Source organism: Aotus nancymaae, unplaced genomic scaffold (assembly GCF_030222135.1).
Source record: "Aotus nancymaae isolate 86718 unplaced genomic scaffold, 86718_ANA_hifiasm-v0.15.2.pri h1tg000062l, whole genome shotgun sequence".
NCBI lineage: Eukaryota > Metazoa > Chordata > Mammalia > Primates > Aotidae > Aotus > Aotus nancymaae.
In genome coordinates, this window is record NW_026988476.1 from 23,094,585 (window position 1) to 23,114,259 (window position 19,675).

The following is a 19,675-nucleotide window of genomic DNA, read 5'->3' on the forward strand; positions in this document are numbered from 1 at the left end:
CAGCGTTTTTCCCCTTACCCCCCGTCAAAACAATAATACTCACACAAGCCATCTGTGTATGGAACAAACTGTACTGAAGGCTGCTTAGTTCCCCTTTCCCTTTTCACAGCTTTTTTAGTTTCACATGTTCCTATCTTAAACTTACCTGTTTCTATGATTCTCTTCACTTTACTGCTTGCTTTATATGCAGAACTATTTTTAAGTTTGGGGTACATGTACAGATTTGTTCATACATATTTTTTCATCATCTAGGTATTAAGCCCAGTTCCCATTAGTTATCTTTCCTGATCCTTTTCCTCCTCTCACCCTCACTCTCCAACCTCTGATAGGCCCTGGTGTGTTTTGTTCCTCTGTGTGTGTCCATGTGTTCTCATCATTTAGCTCCCACTTATAAGTGAGAACATGTTGTATTTGGTTTTCCTGTTCCTGCATTAGTTTGCTAAGGACAATGGTCTCTAGCCCAATCCATGTGCCTGCAAAAGACATGATCTTGTCCTTTTTAATGGCTGTATAGTATTCCATGGTGTATATGTACTACATTTTGTTTATCCAGTCTATCATTGATGGGCATTTAGGTTGATTCCACATTTTTGCTATTGTGAACAGTATGGCAATAAACATACACCTGCATGTGTCTTCATGATAGAATGATTTATATTCCTTTGGGTATATACCCAGTAATGGGATTCCTGGGTCAAATGGTAGTTCTGTCTTTAGGTCTTTGAGGAATCACCACAATGTCTTCCAAAATGGTTGAACTAATTTACACTCCCACCAACAGTGTGTAAGTATTCCTTTCTATCCACAACCTCACCAGTATGTTATTTTTTGACTTTTTAATAATAGCCAGTGCAGAACTATTTTGTCTTTTCCAGACATGCCCCGTCCTATCCCCAAACTCATTAGTGTGTTTTGCAAAACAATGGCTCATCTAAGGAATGTGAACATTGAGCTATAAGGATAAGGGTAGTCAAAGGCTTTTCTTTTCAGCCTTTCTGAAGAAGAGCATGGGGCAGATAGTTAAATCATCCTACTTTTAAATATTGGTCCTTTATTCCTCTAATTCTGAGTAAGGCATTTCTTTCCTAATCTTACATCCTACAATCTCCTATCTGCCTCTGGGATATTAATCATATTAATGTTGCTCAATACTCTCAAAAGAATAAGGAACATTTAAGTTCCTTGGTATGTAGATTGTAGTATGTAAAGTGATCAGAGATTATTCCTATTATTTCTGCTACGTTTTGTTTCTTAAAAAATAAACAACACACTTTTGAATAGGTAACTCATACATACAATTAAAAATTCAAAAGGCACAACAAATTATATATAGCTAAAAGTAAGTATGCCTTTTACTCTTGTCCCTCAGTTATCTAATTCTCTTGCAGAAGTAACCACTAATACTAATTTCTTGTTTTATCTTATCTTTCAGAAGTATTATATCCTATGTCTTCCTGACTGCCTATACATGGTATACATTCTAAACACTCCACATTCTATACATCCTGTTCTGCATTTGGGTTTTCACTCAACCATATAGCTTGGGGACTGTGCCATACCTGTACATAGAGAACCGCCTTAATTTCTTTAATCTTTAAGCTATATACAATTCCACCTTATAGAGGTACTGTTACTTCTTTAGCTAATCTGAATCAATGGAATTTACATTGTTTATAATCTTTTGCTGTCACCAACAATTCTATAACTAATTACTTTATATGTTAAGTTATTTTTAAGGAGTGACAATATTTGAAGGATAGATTTGCAGAAGCAGAATAGTCGAGTTAAAGGGTATGGACATTTTCAGCTTTGATAGATATTGCCAAATTGCCCTCCAAAAATGTTGTACTTAATCACATTTCCACCAGCAAATGTTTGGCAGTAACTCTTCCCTTGTACCCTTAGCAACAGAGCATGTTATAAAGCCTTTAGAATGTTGTCATTTTTATAGGTGAAAAGTGGTATCTCATTGATTTTTAATTTAGACTCTTCTTACTGATTTGAAATGCCTTTATCATATACTAAAATTGGCTATGTATCTGATATATTTCTGGGCTTTCTCATCTATTCTGTTGGTCTCTCTTATCTCTTCATACACTATTACTATAGTGTTTTGATCACAACAGCGTTATACTATACGTTATTCTCTAGTGGGCTAATTGTCCTCATTACTCTTCTTTCCCCCTTGGACATTTCCTGAATATTCTTATTTTTTCTATATGAATTTGAGACACAGCTTGCCTGGTTCAAAAAAAGATCCTGTTGCATTTTTGAGATTGTATCATATTTACAGATTATTTAGGATACTATTACTCACTTGGTAAAACTTAATGTTGACAATTACCATTTCTTGTCCATATTCTTTGAGTTATATCTTCCTGTGCTTATCACAACAGTGCTGCCTTACATAAAATGTTATCTTATTCTTTACAACAACCTTGGGAAATGGGTAGGGTAGTTAGAAGATAAGGGATTAGCTCAAGATTACATATGATAGATCATCCTAATCCAGTTTTATATCTACTACTTGGTAATGCTTCAACAGAGATTTCATACAAATTAAAAAGACAAAACAGACTTTCCTACTAAGGGTTATATTTTCCTATTGCAAAAAGCCAGCAATATGCAAGCACAATTCTGCAGTGTATTTCTTGTGTGATGATCTGTGGCCAAGCACTGTGGAATGCATTCCAATCATGGAGTAACAATCTCAAAAGAATGTTGAAACCAGAGTTGGCTTGAATGTTGTACAATGACACCCAGGATCTTGGCCTAATTCCTAGATTTTCCCTTTTCGGTTTTCTAGCAAGTTTGATTATGCCTGGGAATTTATGGAATATGGCACTTGGATCAGTGACTTCCTGAATATGACATTGGGATCAATGGTATTTGTCTGCCTGAAAGATTTTGGGCTATAATTTTTAGATATATTGCAGTTGTAAATAAGTTCTCTGTTGAAATGGTACTCAAGAAGCCTTGACACAGGGTGCAAAGAGGAAGAGGAGTTTGTGACTTGCTTATGGAAGGCAAAGATCTTGAAAGAAAGTTCTGTGAATAATGAGTTCCATATCTGGGCACACTGGCATTCCAGCTGAAGGATCTTCAAGTCTTTCAAAAAAGATCTAATGGATTAAAATCTATCTTTAATGCCTCACTTGACAAATGGCCACTCACCAAAGGTCAGCCAAACCTTTATAAACTGGGTACTTCTTACCATCATCCTAGTTCAGTTGAGAGCTGACAAAGAGCCTCTTTAGGTACTTATTTAGGATAAAATTACATGCTAACTTAAGTGTATTTTTAGATTACATTTTCAAAACAAATAATGCATTCATAATTCCATTGTAGTCAAACTTTTCTCAGTGCCATGAGTATTTAAGAGCTTATTTTAAATTTTAAAAGCTGTATAGCAGTATGATATACATATCTAGGTAAGTCTGAGTTTTCTGCCACCATATAAATGAGTACATTCTTTAGCTCGTCCCTCTGCAACAAAAAGACTACTGTGTTCTAAACTAGAATGTTATGCAAGAATCTGAACAGCATACAGTTTACTGAAAGCTCAGCCTCTATAGTAACAACCAAAATGTGGGACAAAGGTTAACAACAAAAACTTGGGGGCAAATTCTAAGCAATAAAGTTAAAGGCATATGGATGATAAAATATTTACCAAGGCAGAGACCAGGTTGTAAGATTTGGCTGGTAAAAGTGTAAAGATGAATTGTGATTGATATGGCTATTCAATGATCTGACTGGTTTGTTGAGCATTAAGAATGTTGCCAAAATCATGAAATTAGACCTCTTTGAACAGAAGAGGTGGCGTGATGGTATACTATATCATTTGCCTTTTGTTCCCACTATAAAGGCAACACCTTAAGCTGTAATTATTATTTGTACATGAGAAATTATTGAAAGGTGAAGCAAAATGGGCAGCAAAAAGAAAGTTACATTAAATTAAGCATAAAGCATATCAAGTTAGGAGAGCATTTTCAATTCTAGGAAAATGACAACACAGATTTCATGATTCTCTCTATATTTTTTAGAGACAGGGTCTTGCTTTGCCGTCCAGGATGGAGTGCAGTGGTGTAACCATAGCTCACTTGCAGCCTAGAACCCCTAGACTCAAGTGATTCTCCCACCTCAGCCTCCTGAATAGCTAGGACCATAGGTGTGTGCTACCACACCTGGCTAATTAAACAAAAAATTTGTAGAGATGAGGTCTTGCTGTGTTGCCCAGGCTGGTCTTGAACACCTGGGTTCATGCAATCTTCTTGCCTTGGCCTCCCAAAGTGCTTAGGATTTCAGGCGTGGCCACCACGTGTGGCAGATTGTCCTTATATTAATAGAATTTATCTCAACTGAGTTATATGAGGAATACATTTTACAAACCAGACTGTGCTGAGTCTTAACATGCACCTTAAGTATCATTAAGTGCTGTACAAGAGTCAGCAAATCTCAGATAAACAGAAATCTGAGTCTGACAAGCCTCGCAGAGAAACTTAAAACATTATCCAAAACTAAAGGGTATTCCAGTTCCTTTTGGTGACAATTTAAAAACTTTTTTTTTTTTTTGAGATGGGAGTCTCACTCTGTCACCAGGCTGGAGTGCTATGGCACGATCTCGGCTCACTGCAACCTCCACCTCCCAGGTTCAAACAATTCTCCTGCCTCAGCCTCCCAAATAGCTGGGACTACAGGCAAGTTCCATCACACTCGGCTTTTTTTTTTTTTTTTTTTTTTTTGAGACAGAGTTTCACTCTTATTGCCTTGGCTGGAGGGCAGTGGCACAATCTCAGCTCACCGCAACCTCCGCCTCCCAGGTTCAAGTGATTCCTCTGCCTTAGCCTCCCAAGTAGCTGGGATTATAGGTGCCTGCCACCGCACCTGGCTAATTTTTATATTTTTAGTAGAGATGGGGTTTCACCATGTTGGCCAGGCTGGTCTCAAACTCCTGACCTCAAGTGATCAGACCACCTTGGCTTCCCAAAATGCTGGGATTACAGGTGTGAGCTGCCACGCCTGGCCACACCCAGCTAATTTTTACATTTTTAGTAGAGACAGGGCTTCACCATGTTGGCCAAGATGGTCTCTATCTTCTGACCTTGTGATTCACCCGCCTTGGCCTCCCAAAGTGCTGGGATTACAGGCATGAGCCACCACACCTGGTCTGACAATTTTTAAAATTTAAGATTTGTAGACTCATTAAGGAACTCTTTATAGCTGAGAGCCTGAGTGCCTTGGTTTTATATATATATACACACACACACACACAAAAATAAAACATACATAACATATATGACATGTATGCCACATATATGTCATATATGATTCTAAAGAACCTTTGAAAGATTCAAGAGTCTTTATTCTGAAAAAGACTTCACACTGTTAAAAATGTGGCTCCAGGATGATTATGACAGATTATAATACAGGGTATTTTCAGAGATCTTAAACCTGGGGATGTGGATTGAACCATTCCTAGGACTGTTATTTCTAGCTGTTGTATGTACTGGAAGGAATACAGGTAAGATTATACTCATTGGGCAACTCACTTGTCAAGATACCAGCCATTCTGCTCAAAGCCCAGAGGTGGCAAAGCAGGATGTGATCACCTCGGTTTTTTCTTCCACGTGAAATGTTTCTCTCTATTCCACTTGTGCACACTGTAGTTATTTTACTAGCAACTGAGATCACTAGCAGGGGAGTAGGCTAGACTCTTGACTAAGTTATGATTTTCAGACCTCTACATACAGACATTTATGTGGAGTCTGGTCTCAAGGCTCATCTAGAAGGCATTCCTAGACATTAAGCTGGGAGAGGCAGCAGAGTACAGAATTAAGCAAAGACATATCACGGTTCCACCATTATCTCACAGCTGTGTGGCTGTGGTTACCTAACCTTTCTGTGCCTTGGTTGCCTTGTAGAAAGTTAAGGGCTAAGAATAGTATTTCCTTCATAGGGGTATTGCGTACATTAAATGAGGGGATGTATCTAAAGCACCTACAGTGCCAGATAGATAGCAAACCTTCTGTCATGTTAACAGTGATTTTAACAAAAGATGCACAATTAAGGATTTAATAAATTTTGCAAGCTAGTAAGCTCTCACTCCTATATACATACCCACATCCTTAAATCTTTTTACAGTTGATGGGGGGAAAGATGAGAATTCTTTGAAACAGGTGGTGTTAGCAAATATTAAAGCCAATGATCTTGTTGAGAAAAATGCCCTGACTTTCATGTATCAGCAATGAGTGTTCTCCATTTCAGCATTACTGTAAGGAGCCAGACTTGGCCCCTAAATAAGATGCCCCAGTAGTCCCCATTGCTTAAGTAACTTTCCACCATTACCATCTGTGGGAGGGGTTTCTCTCCCACTATTAGTCCTCCCTCTTCCCTGTGTTGTGGTTTTCTCTCCCCACACAAATCATTTTTAGTATATCGGTCACACCATCAGAGGCAAAAGTTTTGTGCAAGGAGTAACCTTAAAATGCATTTATATATTGGTAGAAATTGGTGATCCTTAGCATCCAAAATAGTTGCATTCCAAAAATTAATAGCTATTTATTTAAAACTTGGAATGCATTCCCTTCATTATAAACAAAATTTTGTAGTGTCCCTCACAAAAGCAAACTAATTCATCAACCACTGTTTTCCACAAATCTTGTCTTTTTCTCCTTTGCTTGTTTCCCCTAACATTTTATTTCAGTTGCAGAATGAGTGAATCATAAATTACTGTTTGGCTTAGAGACAAAATAGTCTGCAGCTGGAAGGCATTCAGAAAGCACTGGGAATGTCTTTTTTCCAATTGCAACTGACTTCAAAATAAATGAAAGTTCAATACATGGAAGTTTCCAGGGTAAGGGGACAGCAAATGCAAAGGTAGAGAAGTGACCATGCACTGCTATGTTTAGGGAACAGTACAGGGCAAGAAGGAAATACATCTTGGTTTCTGTAGGAAACTGCCACTGAGTTACTATGGGACCAAGGTGGGGAGTGCCTGCAATTATATTTTGTTAGGCATTTTAGGTCAGCACAGGTTAATTTAAGTTTTTAAAAATAGCACACCCCAGTTCTACATTCAAATTCAGCCTGACATACAATTTCTACTCTTCTGCCCTACCCCACAAACTATTAATTTTGCTTTCTTTGGGTGTGGAAAAAGGAACATTCCTTTTGTCTGAGCCTTTTGGTTCCGGGTAGGGTTTGCCTTTTCTCAGGGCTTCTCCCAATTCAGCAATTCTCATATTTTGGTCACAGAATTTCCCATGAAGGCAAAGATTTTTGTATTTTTAAAATTCATGCTTACTCCCAGCACTTACAGCCTGGTGTATATACCAGTATAGATATAATTCAGTAAATTTAAGCACCTATGATGTACTGTGGAGATTCTGGTGATGAGTAGGATTGCTCCCTACCTTTAAAGAGCTTACATACACAAGTGGGAGACTGCAATCAAACCCCAAATTAAGGCAAAATGAAACGAGTGAAATTATTGAGAAGAGCATTGTTTTTGTGTTTTTAATAAAAAATATTTTCAACTTTACGTTTAGATACACATGTGCAAGTTTGTGACAAGGGTATATTGTATGATGCTGAGGTTTGGGGTACAGATCCCATCACCCAGGTAGCGAGCATAGTACCCAGTTTTTCAACCCATCCTTCTGCCCTCCCAACCCCAGCAGTCTGCAGTATCTTTTTTTGGTTTGTTTTTTTGAGACAGAGTCTCTGTCACCTGCGTTGGAGTGCAATGGTGCGCTCTCGGCTCACTGCAACCTCCACCTCCCAGATTCATGCAATTCTCCTGCCTCAGCCTCCCAAGTAACTGTGATTACAGATGCCTGCCACCACACCTAGCTAATTTTTTGTATTTTTAGTTGAGATGGGGTTTCACTATGTTGGCCAGACTGGTCTTGAACTCCTGACCTCGTGATCCACCCTCCTTGGCCTCCCAAAGTGCTGGGATTACAGGTGTGAGCCACTGTGCCTGGCCAATGTATTGGCTTTTATTTTTTTTTGAGACAGAGTCTTCCTCTGTTGCCCAAGCTGGAGGGCAGTGGTGCGATCTTGGCTCACTGCAACCTCCACCTTCTAGCTATTCTTACGCCTTAGCGTCCCCAGTAGCTGGGATTACAGGCACCAGCCACCACGCCCGGCTTTTTTTTTTTTTTTTTTTTTGTATTTTTAGTAGAGATAGGGTTTCATCATGTTGACCAGGCTGGTCTCTAACTCCTGACCTCAAGGATCCACCAGCACTGGCCTCCCCAAGTGCTGGGATTATGGGTGTGAGCCACCACACCTGGCCTTGCAGTATCTGTTGTTCCCACCTTTGTGTCCATGGGTACTCAATGTTTAGCTCTCAATGTTTGTGAGAACATGCAGTACTTGGTTTTCTGTTCTTGTGTTGATTCACTTAGATTATGGCTTTTAGCTGCACCCATGTGGCTGCAAAGGACATGATTTCATTCTTTTTATGGGTGCATAGCACTCCATGGTTTATATGTACCACATTTTCTTTATTCAGCCCACTGTTGATGGGCAGCCAGGTTGATCTGTCTTTGCTACTGTGAATAGCACTGTGATGACCATATGTGTTTTTTGGTAGGATTTATTTTCTTTTGGGTATAGACCCAGTAATGGGACTGCTGGGTTGAATGGTAGATCTGTTTTAAGTTATTTGAGAAATCTCCAAACTGCTTTCCTCAGTGACTGAACTAAATACATTCCCACAGTGTATAAATGTTCTCTTTTCACTGAAGCCTTATTGGCATGTTACTACATTTTTTAGCAATAGCCATTCTAACTGGTGTGAGATGGTATCTCAGTGTGGTTTTGATTGTGTTTCTCTGATGATTAGTGATGAGCATTTTTTCATGTGTTCGTTGGTTGCTTGTATGTCTTCTTTTGAGAAGTGTCTGTTCATGTCCTTTGCCCATTTGTTAATGGGGTTGTTTTTTGCTTGTTAAGTTCCTTGATTCTGGATATTAGATCTTTGTTGGATGTCTAGTTTGCAAACATTTTCTCCCATTCTGTTTGTTGTCTGTTTACTCTGTTGATAGTGTCTTTTGCTGTGCAGAGTGCTTTAGTTTAATTAGGCCCCACTTGCCAATTTTTGTTTTGTTCCAATTGCCTTTGGGGATTTAGCCAAAAGTTCTTTGCCAAGGCTGATGTTGATAAGGGTATTTCCTAGGTTTTCTTCTAGGATTTTTATAGTTTGAGGTCCTACGTTTAAATCTTTAATCCATCTTGAGTTTTCATATACAGTGAAAGGTGGGGGTCCAAGTTTCATTCTTCTGCATATGGCTAGCCAGTTATCCCAAATTGTTTATTGAATAGAGATAAAATCCAACATCCCTCATGATAAAAACCCTCAACAGACTAAGCGCCGAAAGAATATACCTCAGAATAATAAGAGCCATCTATAGCAACCCACAGACATCATACTAAATGTGCAAAATCTGGTACTATTCCTTGAGAACTGGCATAAGAAGATGCCCACTCTCATCACTCCCATTCAACTTAGTACTGGAAATCCTAGTCAGAGCAATCAGGCAAGAGAAATAAATAAAAGGCATCCAAATGGAAAAATAAGTCAAACTAGCTCTCTTCGCTGATGATATGATTCTATATCTAGAAAAGCCCGAAGACTCTGCCTAAAGTTCCTAGACTGATAACTTTGGTAAAGTTTCGGGATACAAAATCAATGCACAAAAATTAGGAGCATTTCTTTACATAAATAACGTTCAAGTTGAGAATGTTATTTATGTGGCCCTGGATTGTGTTTAAGAGCCGGTATTGGTTCAAGAACCCAATACCATTTAGAATAGCCACACGAAAAAATTAAAATACTTAAGAATACACCTAACCAAGGAGGTGAAAGATCTCTACAAGGGAAACCACAAAACCTGGCAGAAAGAAATCAGGGACGACACCAAAAAAATGGAAAAACAGTCCATGTTCATGGATAAGAAGAATCAATATAGTTTAAAAAATGGCCATATTGCCCAAAGCAATTTACAGCATCAATGCTGTCCTATCAAACTACCAACCTCATTTTTCACAGAGGTTAGAAAATTTTCACAGAATTAGAAAACAACTATTCTAAAATTCAGGTAGAACCACAGAAAGAGCCTGGATAGCCAAAGCAACCCAAAGCAGAAAGAACAATGCCAGAAGTATCACACAGATGTGGCTTTAAACTATAAGACCACAGTTACCAAAACAGCATAACACTGGTACAAAAACAGACACATAGGCCAATAGAACAGAATAGGGAACACAGAAATAAAGCTGCACATCTACAGCCAATAGATCTTCAGCAAAGATGATACAAACAATTAGGAAAGGAACACATTGTTAATGGGGGCTCACAAGCAGTAATTAATTTCAACCAGGAGATCAAAAGACATTATCTTCAAAAACAATTCCATTAGGAATGTGGAGGTAATTTTTGGTTAAATGATTATTAATTTGAACTCTTTTGGATCCAAGAGACAGAGACCCATCTCAGAAGAGAGTAAAAGCAAATAAAAGTACAACTGGGAAATCTGGAGGTGACACTTGCTTCAGGTCTCCAGGAACTCTTGGTTCATTTCTTGTGTAGGCTTTTCATGACAGTTGCACATAATCCATGTTACAGGAAAGGGTGGAGTTTCGCCATGGATGGCTCCATACTCATATTACACCATGTGGCCCTGGATTGTGTTTAACAGCCATAGAGGGGCTGTAAATAAAATCCCATGGAAGGCTTCCGCCCTATCTAGCTAGGGCCCTGTGACTATTTCTTGTCTAATCACCATGGCTTATGGAGTGGGAAATAAGCTCTGACCTGAGTTACGTACTCAACTCCTGGCCATGGTACATACAGTGCTATGATTGAGCTGCTGGTGCTACAGGGACTCACACAAAGAAGAACATAATTTTAACCAGGAGCATGGGAAAAGCTTCAAGATGATATATGGAATCAGCTAAGAGAGGATGCAAAAGGAGGGGAAATAGGATGCTGGGCAGACAAAAACAGGTAGCCACTACAGTAACTAAAATGCCAGCACATAAAGGCAAATGGCATATAGTGTGCTGTAGCAAAAATATGGTTTGATTGTTGAGGGTAGGCAGTGGAGAACTAGGCAGAAGAGTCAACTGGGCAGGCTGTGCTGGGGGAGCCTTGAGTGACCGATGGCATCATCAAGGGGCTTTGGTTGTCATCAGACCTATGTGTCCCTATCCCCTTTTTCAGAAACAATGCCTGTGAAATGTCTAAGCTGTCATAACCAGGCACCACTCCTTCCTTTCACACATTTACCTTTTCTTTCCCTTAACAGTCTGTATACTGTCTCATCTCAATTCTATATGTAGTCCCTACAAAACCTGGCCATTTATTTTTCATCTAAGGTCAGTACCACCTCAGGGAATTGCATTTGTTCAGCATTGAAATTCCTGGACTCTTAAAACAACAAACACCTAAAACTTGACTTTTTAGTCACTTTGGTAGCAAAGGTGGGGAATGGGAAGGTGAGTGGAAATGTAATAGGAGTAGGTCCCTATCTATAGCATAGGTTCTTGGAGTTAGCCTGAAGACTTCAGAGCTATGGTCATCGACTGAACTCTGAATTGAGAAACTGTGAATGAACCATAAACTATATTATCAGAATATGCCTATCTTTTCTTACATATAAGTGTACTTTATCCTCTGATGTTCTAGATGTAATTGTGGCCACCAGCCTTCCTAGTAGAACAGAATGTGGCAGCCACAGCTGATGAACAGGGAGATCTTTCGATTTTCATAAACTTTTTGGAAGACTTACCACAAACTGTATGACCAGGATTATCTTCCCCAGAATGCTTAGAACAGCCTAGTCTGAGGTTGCTTACTGTAGGGCACAACTACTTATTTCGGGTAAGCAAGATAACAAACGATTCATTTCAGCTAGAGAAACACAGTGTGATGCAGGAGAAAACGTTTACCTCTCATTTCTTTGAAATTATTAAATGTGCATGCACCAGTTCCAGCTGAGAAAAACCATAAGTGGACAATGCTAGAATAAATGTTTAAAATTTTTGTCATCCAAACTGATCACTGCAGAGAGAAAACAAACAGAAATAATGAATGCTTCAGTAAAACTGAAGATCCTGAGGAAACTAATCTGCCTTGGCTATTGAAAATGAGAGGTAACAAAAGGAAAAAAACAACAACAAAAAAATCTGCTTTCAAACAGTTGTTATTGCAGTCACCGACAACATTTAGTAGTGTTAGGGAGAGTGAACATAAGAAGTCAAAGGAGCTGAAAGAAAGGAAAGAACTTAAGGGTCTTGGGAAAGTCATGGTACCAGCTACTTCTGAGAAATGTCCCTATGGGCAAAAATTCTCCATCTTCCTACTGGCAGAGCTGAGATTATGGGAGCCTTAGAAAGAAAATGGTTATAAATTTTTGTCATGAAGTTCAAAGGGAAACAAAAAATTTGAGAGATCAAGTACAGACCAAGGTGGGTGTGGGTACAATCAAGAAAAGGTATGAGTGATGCTCCTAGATATTCAATGTCTTCCAGGAGAAAGCACTAAAGGTCAAGTGTTAACATACTTGTTTTTCATCTTACTCCAACAGAAGACCAGATGTAATCTTCCTAAAGAATATTCCCCAACATATCCTGACAACTGTTGGGTGGGGAGGAAGCAAGTTGTGCCCTGTTACATATAAATGAAAAACCATAAGGTAGCAGACAATACCAAGTATGCACCCGCCCCTATTGAAACACAAAAGCAGAGGAAAAGTTCATGCTAACAGTCTGCCAAGGGGCTATTTTTGGGGAACACACACACACACCAAAAAACAAAACACAATAGTAAGATATCTTCTCCTAGTCTCCAAAAAGGACAGTACTTAAATTTTAAATTTCTGAGTTAACCTGTGTTGGAACAGTTTTAGAAGTGACCTATTTGTCATGAATGGATAAAAGGCCAATACATAAACACTATGGAAAGGAAGGTTAAACGTTAGTTAACACTGTGCAACTTGTTTCCTTAAGTTTGCATTTGTCATGAGAATAGAAAACTAACAAAATATTTCCTGGACATTTTTTTTTCCTGGATTTTCTTTTTGTTGTTTTGTATTTCTTTTTCTTTTTCCTGGGTATTTTGAATCTGAGACATAAAAGGAAGTCTGTTCAGACCTGATAGAATACCCTTATGAGGGTCTGGAAGGAAGAAGGGACCAACTGGGAACTCAAGCTTATAGCCATGTGTCAACAGCTTTCTGAGTAATGTATCAGATTACACAGAGAGGTGTGTGTATGTGGAGAGGTTGGGGGACAAAAATGAAGAGAGGCAGTTTCTGTCCTTTAGGCGGAGTTCCCTATGGATTAGGGGAAACAGTCTGGTATAAGACACAGTTGGGAATCAGGGCACTAAGTTCCAATTATGATTCTGTCATTGGTTGGCCATGTGATTGTATAGGGTTGAATGGGTCACTTAAAAAATGAAGGAATCACATGAAGAGGTGAAACTGTAAAATGAAGGAATGAAATGTGATAGCATTTCTCTAGGCAAATTCCAAATTAAAAAATATGGCTAAATAAATTTGGAAGCCCTCACACAGCACCAGATAGATTCACAAAGCATTTAGTGTAGCAAAGGCTCCCAAAGCCCTGCTGTAAGGGAAATCAATTCCTAAACTTAGTTTCTCACATGACACCTGTTAATATTTGTAGAACATTCTTTAGAAAAGAATGGTCTCTACGCCTTCCAGCTTTAAAATTCCATCATTAATATTTTTTACTTTACCTCTTCCCTCTGCTTTCGATATATTTAGTCTTTCATGGAGTCTTTACTTTTCATGACCTTTACTGCTATTTAAATGCTCACTTGATACTATACAGGGTTGGATTAAATGATCTCTGAAAATCTGTACAAATCCGGAAATCTGACGGTTCTTTGAAAACATGACAAGCATCTACTGAAGACTGAAAGAGAAAGTATATAACCCAGGCTGTCACCAACTCAGCACTAACATTTACTAAATGAGACCTTTGAGATTCTTATGTTTTAAGTTCAGCCAGAGTACCATCAGATTCCTGGCAGAGGCTTGAGGCACAGGAATGACAGCAGAATACAGATAAGGGATAGCAAACTTTAGAATAACTACAGAAGTCAACTACCCCACATACAGTTTAGTAAAACTTAGTTTCTTATTCTAGTATGCGATTGCTACATTCTTTTTTGCTCTGCCTTGATCTTTAATATCTCATGTTTCTTTAGAAGAACACTTTTAATACATACACTCAAATTTTTATCTATTGTCCACGTGTCTTACTCATTAATTAGCTGATAAGATAGAAACACCAATGTGATTGATCAAAAAGAATTTACTTGTCTTCTAACACAGACGGCACAGTAAAATCTCTTGGCTTGATCTGACTCCACTGGAAGGGGCTCATGTACTGTCGTTGGAATGAACAGAGGCACTAGGTGTGATACTGCACTGACAATTTCTTTTCCTTTTGTCTACTGTTTAGGTGATGCAAAGCTGGAATATGGTGTGTTAGATTTCTTTTTAGTATGCTTCAGTTCCCAACAAGGAAACAGAGAGAAAAAAACAGACTAAGGAGGAATGTTTATATGTTTGAGGCCTTTAGTGTGAGTATTCCGTATGAAGCATGTTCAGTGTGATTACTTCAAAAGCTAACAGATGCCGTTTAACAGAAAGAAGTAAAACAGGATTCCTAAGGCTTGCTTCACAAACAAAAGAGCAGTTATTAGAAAACCCAGCATGTGTATGTAAATATCTAATTTTTTTTTTTTTTTTTTTTGGATAGAGGGCCTGGCTCTGTCACCCAGGGTGGAGTGCAGTGGCAAAATCTTAGCTCACTGCAGCCTTAACCTCCCAGAATCATGCAATCCTACCCACCTCAGCCTCCTGAGTAGCTGGGACCACAGGCGCGTGCCACCACACCAAGCTAATTTTTCTGTTTTTGGAAAGGCTGGGTTTCAGCATGTTGTCCAGGTTGGTCTTCAACTCTTGGGCTCAAGCAATTGTCCCTGCTTGGCCTCCCAAAGTGCTGGGATTATAGGCATGACCTGCCACACCTGGCCAAAATCCAGTATATTTTGAAATTGTGCCCTAAAATACAGTAACACTGGATTATAATATAAGCAAAATTACTATTGAAAATAAAGTATGAACTAACATAAGGCCTTAGCAAGACTACTTTTAAAGTAAAAAACAAGATTTCATATAAGACATTCTTATTCTAACCGTCAATAATTCCTGGGAACCTAAGTTCAACAATCTAATCAGTACTCAGGAGAATCATCATAGCATGTACACAAAATAGAGAATAAAATTTTAATGGTATCAAAAACAAAACTTTTTTTTGGCCGATTTAGTACTTGCTGGAATAAAGTTGCAAAATGTTACTTAGTAACTGACTTAGCTTCTCATCAAGCCAGAAATACACATACTCTGTAAATTAATTGAGTATATACAAATACATCCAATGTTAACATGCACAGACATAGAAACCAGGATGCTACAAAACAAAATCACCATCTCTACTGATGAAATAATGAACTGAAAACAAAACATCCACCCAGTAGTCCAGAACATCTTATTTTTGAAAAGGTTCTGAATATCACTCTTTCCAAGAATTTAAATAAATGCCAAATGGTTAAATTTGACTGTTTTCTCAATATGAAAAAAAGGAAATAGACATATTCCTATAGCTATAGGAACATACCTTTTACTCAGTCATATGAAATTACAAGGTTTTACATAATTTCACTCTTCTCAGGTTAAAAGGGCTCTTCATATTCTAGTGGTTAAGAATATATCCCTTAAAGTTCTTATGCATTTGAGTGTCATATCACCTACAGCAACATATGCTCAAGTACCTTTAACGATACAGTCATACAGCATGAGTTAATTTTCCTGAGAACTAAATTAGACCTACAAAATAAACAGGCTATGAAAATGACCTGAGTTTATAGGAATCTCTAAGTTAGAGATTACTTTAGCTTTGCTAAGATTCCATCAAAAGCCTTTTATAGTATGGGTTTCTTAGTGAGTCACATACTTGGTCATGGAGCCTTGGAATTTTTTGAACATGAAAAAGAAGTGCTTTATGTTGTGCAAATTCAACAAAAGGCTGAAGCAGCCAACAGTACTGATAGTGCTAAGTAAAACCTACAAGTAAGCCACAGATTCTACTATCTTATGAAGAAAGGAGTAGGTGAGATATACAGCTGACCAAGTCTGCTCCCAGTTTGACAATGATTATTGGGAAGATAAGCAATTCCTTCCAAGATAAGAAAAGACAGCACCTTAAGTGGAACCTAGTGAAAACCACTCAGAAGTGAGGGTTGTGTCCAACAGGGATGGCTACTGATTCCCTCTAGATAACTCCTCTTTTGTGTGAGAACCCAAGAACATGGATGTCAAGCAGGGAAACACTGGATTCATGGTTATTTCTCTGAATTATGAATTGCAACTTCTGTTATTGTTTGCAAACTACTAAAAGGTCACATGTGAATTAAGTCATTGAACAGCATATAAGAGAGTATGGTCTGGCTTCAATTCAAGCTTTTCTTTTTTGTTTTTTTAGACAGGGTCTGACTCTGTCACCCAGGCTGGAGTATAGGGATGTGATCACAGCTCACTGCAGCCTTGAACTTTTGAGCGCATGTGATCCTCCTGCCTCAGCCTCTTGAGTAGCTGGGACTACAGGTGTACACCACTACAAGTGGCTAATTTTTCTTATTTTTTTTGCAGAGAGGGGCCTCACTATGTTGCCCAAGCTGGTCTCAAACTCCTGGGTTCAAGTGATCCTCCCACCTTGGCCTCCCAAAGCATTGGGATCACAGGCATGAGCCATGGTGACCAGCCCAATCCAAGCTTTTCTGATTTGTGATGTAATCTAATTCAAGGCACTTTAAATGTTTTGGTGCCTTGCTGTATTAACATGTAACATGAGAATAAGATTTATTTACTTACCTCAAGAAGCTACCGCATGGGTTATTGAATGTACTCCTCTTAAACTTTGAGCCCCTCAGATGAAAAGCACTGTGGAAATAATTATAGGTGAAGAAAACCCTTCCAATACCTCAGATTTGTGCCTTCTGTCTCAATGGCACATTGACAAACAATGTGCACTAGTTAGTGGCACTCCATCTCTTCATATATGTTGTTTGGCACACAAATGTTTATACATTTAAAATAGCTGTCATACTGCCTATTCAAAAGCATTTACTGTTTTCTAATAAAGTTAATGAAATGTACCCATTATGGAGTACCGTGTGTCAAAGTTTAGAAAAACCTTAGCTTTCTCTGAAGTACATATAACATAATAAAAAGTTTATTTAAAAAATTGAACTAGTGTTGTATGAAGACATAGGTTTTTAATGAAAAAAAAAAAAAGTATGCCACAGTGTCTATATATTCATCTGAAGAGTACAAAGATGGAGTTCTGAGAAAAAAGGGGTTAACACTAGAGAAAATAAATCTGGTTCTTAAATTAAGTTCAAAGCAAACATTAAAAAAGTAATGTCTCATACATTGAAATAAAGCAATCAGAGGTAATAAATTATAAATACAGTAGCTCAAATATTGTTTTAAGCATTAGTTTTTCTAAACAAGTAAAATTTAAAACATTTTAAATCTGTTATAGCCTTTCAAAGGGATGTAAAAATGGAAGCCTTCATAGAAATCTGAAACAATGATATCACCTTGTAACCTTTATAGAGAATACGCTGAACCTTGACCATTTTTAATTTATAACATACTTAGGTTAATACATTAGGTTCCATATGCCTTTATATTTGGGAGGAATCAGATTGTGATTTGTAGCCTTTACATGCAGTTTACCCAAACCTTCTTCACTTCTAGGTCTTGATTCTCTGGAGAAGGCTTTGTCAGACTCATAATTAAAATGATGGAAATTGTAAATAACTTCTTCTGGACTGAAAACATCTTTTTTTTTTTTTTTTAAATAAAGTGCTTTTAAATTCAAATATCTGTTGCCCTAAACCAAACTGAAATATACTTTAACCCTGAAATCTCCATATCTTGACACACACATTTTAACAGAAAAAAAAAAATCAGTTTTGGGCTATTCATGTCCTTTGAGAGTTCAGATTGGATCTAAATTGGGTTTTGCATCATTATCGTGCTCATGTTTGTACATGAAGGTTAAAAGAAAGAGGGCAACATCCAAGGACGACCAATAGGCAGTATGTGATGTGACAGCTGACCAATAGCGGCTCTCCACGAGGCCTTCTCTGAGTTCAAAATCAATCCGGTGATCCAGCTCCACTAAAAAGAGAAGTTAAACAAATTAATACAGATTATAATAAGATATGTTCTATATAGGCTTACTAGAGTTGAGATTAAAATTTTAGCTAAATAGAAGTGATTCTCTCATTTTTTTAAAAAGTGAATTTCCATTATCATCTGATGAGAAAAATACTCAAAAGAGCTTCAGTAGTACAGGATTCTATTTGTGAAGTTCTTTCCTTTGTATGCTAAAGTTAATATGAAATAATAAAGGAAGACAAAAAAAATTACTTGGCATATCACAGAATATTTCAGAGTTAAAACTACTTTCAAAACTTGGCATTACCATTTAATCCTTGTGCCTAATCAATAAGGAAATTACCCCTCTTGAAGATTTACAGATAATGCCCATGGGAGTGCAAGAGATCACTCAATCGCCTCCTTAGGGAGGCCCTATATATCTATTGGTTATGTAGGGGATATGTTAGAAGATAACCATCTGTTTACAGTCCTAGAATGTTTTCTTCTCTACTGGGTTGAATGCCTCACAGGTAACCCCCATAAACCCTAGTCTCCATCCAGTCAGCTGGGTCTAACATGTGCCTGGGAAATACAAATGCTCATTAAGTGTTTGTTTAACAAAAGAAGAACCTACAGGGGGGCTGGGAAAGTTAAACTGGGATTCTTGGGAGGATGAACTTTGTTTATAACAGTGCTGTCCACAAATGATTCAGTGAATTGAATCAAGTATTTTCTAAAACCCTCAGAAAGTCCTTGCGACACCTGTTAGAGAAAAATCACCTTAACAAATCAAGGCTCTAAGATAATTCCAGTGGACTCATTTAATAAATCCTTAGAGATAAACACTTAAGAAAATGACATTTTGATCTTTAGGAACTCCTTTAAAACTGTTAATGAGCCATACAGTGTTTAGAAGGGTCTATGTTACAAACAAAACAAAAATACTCAAATCACTACCAACCAGACACTGTAAAGTCTGCTCCTGAACAAGCAACAAAAGGATTTTAAGAGTAAAACTGGCAAAAATTAAGGAGGAGATTGGAGACAAAGTTGGGTTTTGCTTTATACTGGGAATTTGGTCATTATACATAGGAAATCATAATACTCTAGGGAAAGACTTAATATAAATGCGTAATGCTTATTTTAAATAGGTGTTTTGTGACAATATTGTTTGGTAATTTAAAAGTGCTTATACAGTTATTTTTCTATTCAATTATGCTCTTCTTACAAGGAATGTTCAGAAATCTAGCTACACATTTTCAGAGAAGGTTTACATTTAAGTGGTATAAATACCAATTAGGCTATAAAATACTTGTAAAATATATTGACATGGGCTTTTTGCTAAGTTTTTTTGATTGTATTTTTAAAATTTAAATTACAATAAGCTAATCCATAAAAAG

At 37.7% G+C, this 19,675-nt stretch overlaps 1 protein-coding gene across 3 annotated transcripts in view; it reads right to left on the reverse strand.

Moving 5' to 3' along the window:
• Nucleotides 1-15,318: 15,318 nt before the first annotated feature.
• The window catches only part of DDHD1 (DDHD domain containing 1), a 104,273-nt gene continuing 99,916 nt past the window's right edge, over nucleotides 15,319-19,675 (reverse strand). For all 3 annotated transcript variants that reach the window (XM_012451028.2, XM_012451029.3, XM_012451030.2), the window contains one exon: nucleotides 15,319-18,293. In XM_012451028.2, coding sequence (XP_012306451.2) covers nucleotides 18,112-18,293 — 182 coding nt within the window. In that variant the 3' untranslated portion in view covers nucleotides 15,319-18,111. The remainder of the gene's footprint in view (nucleotides 18,294-19,675) is intronic.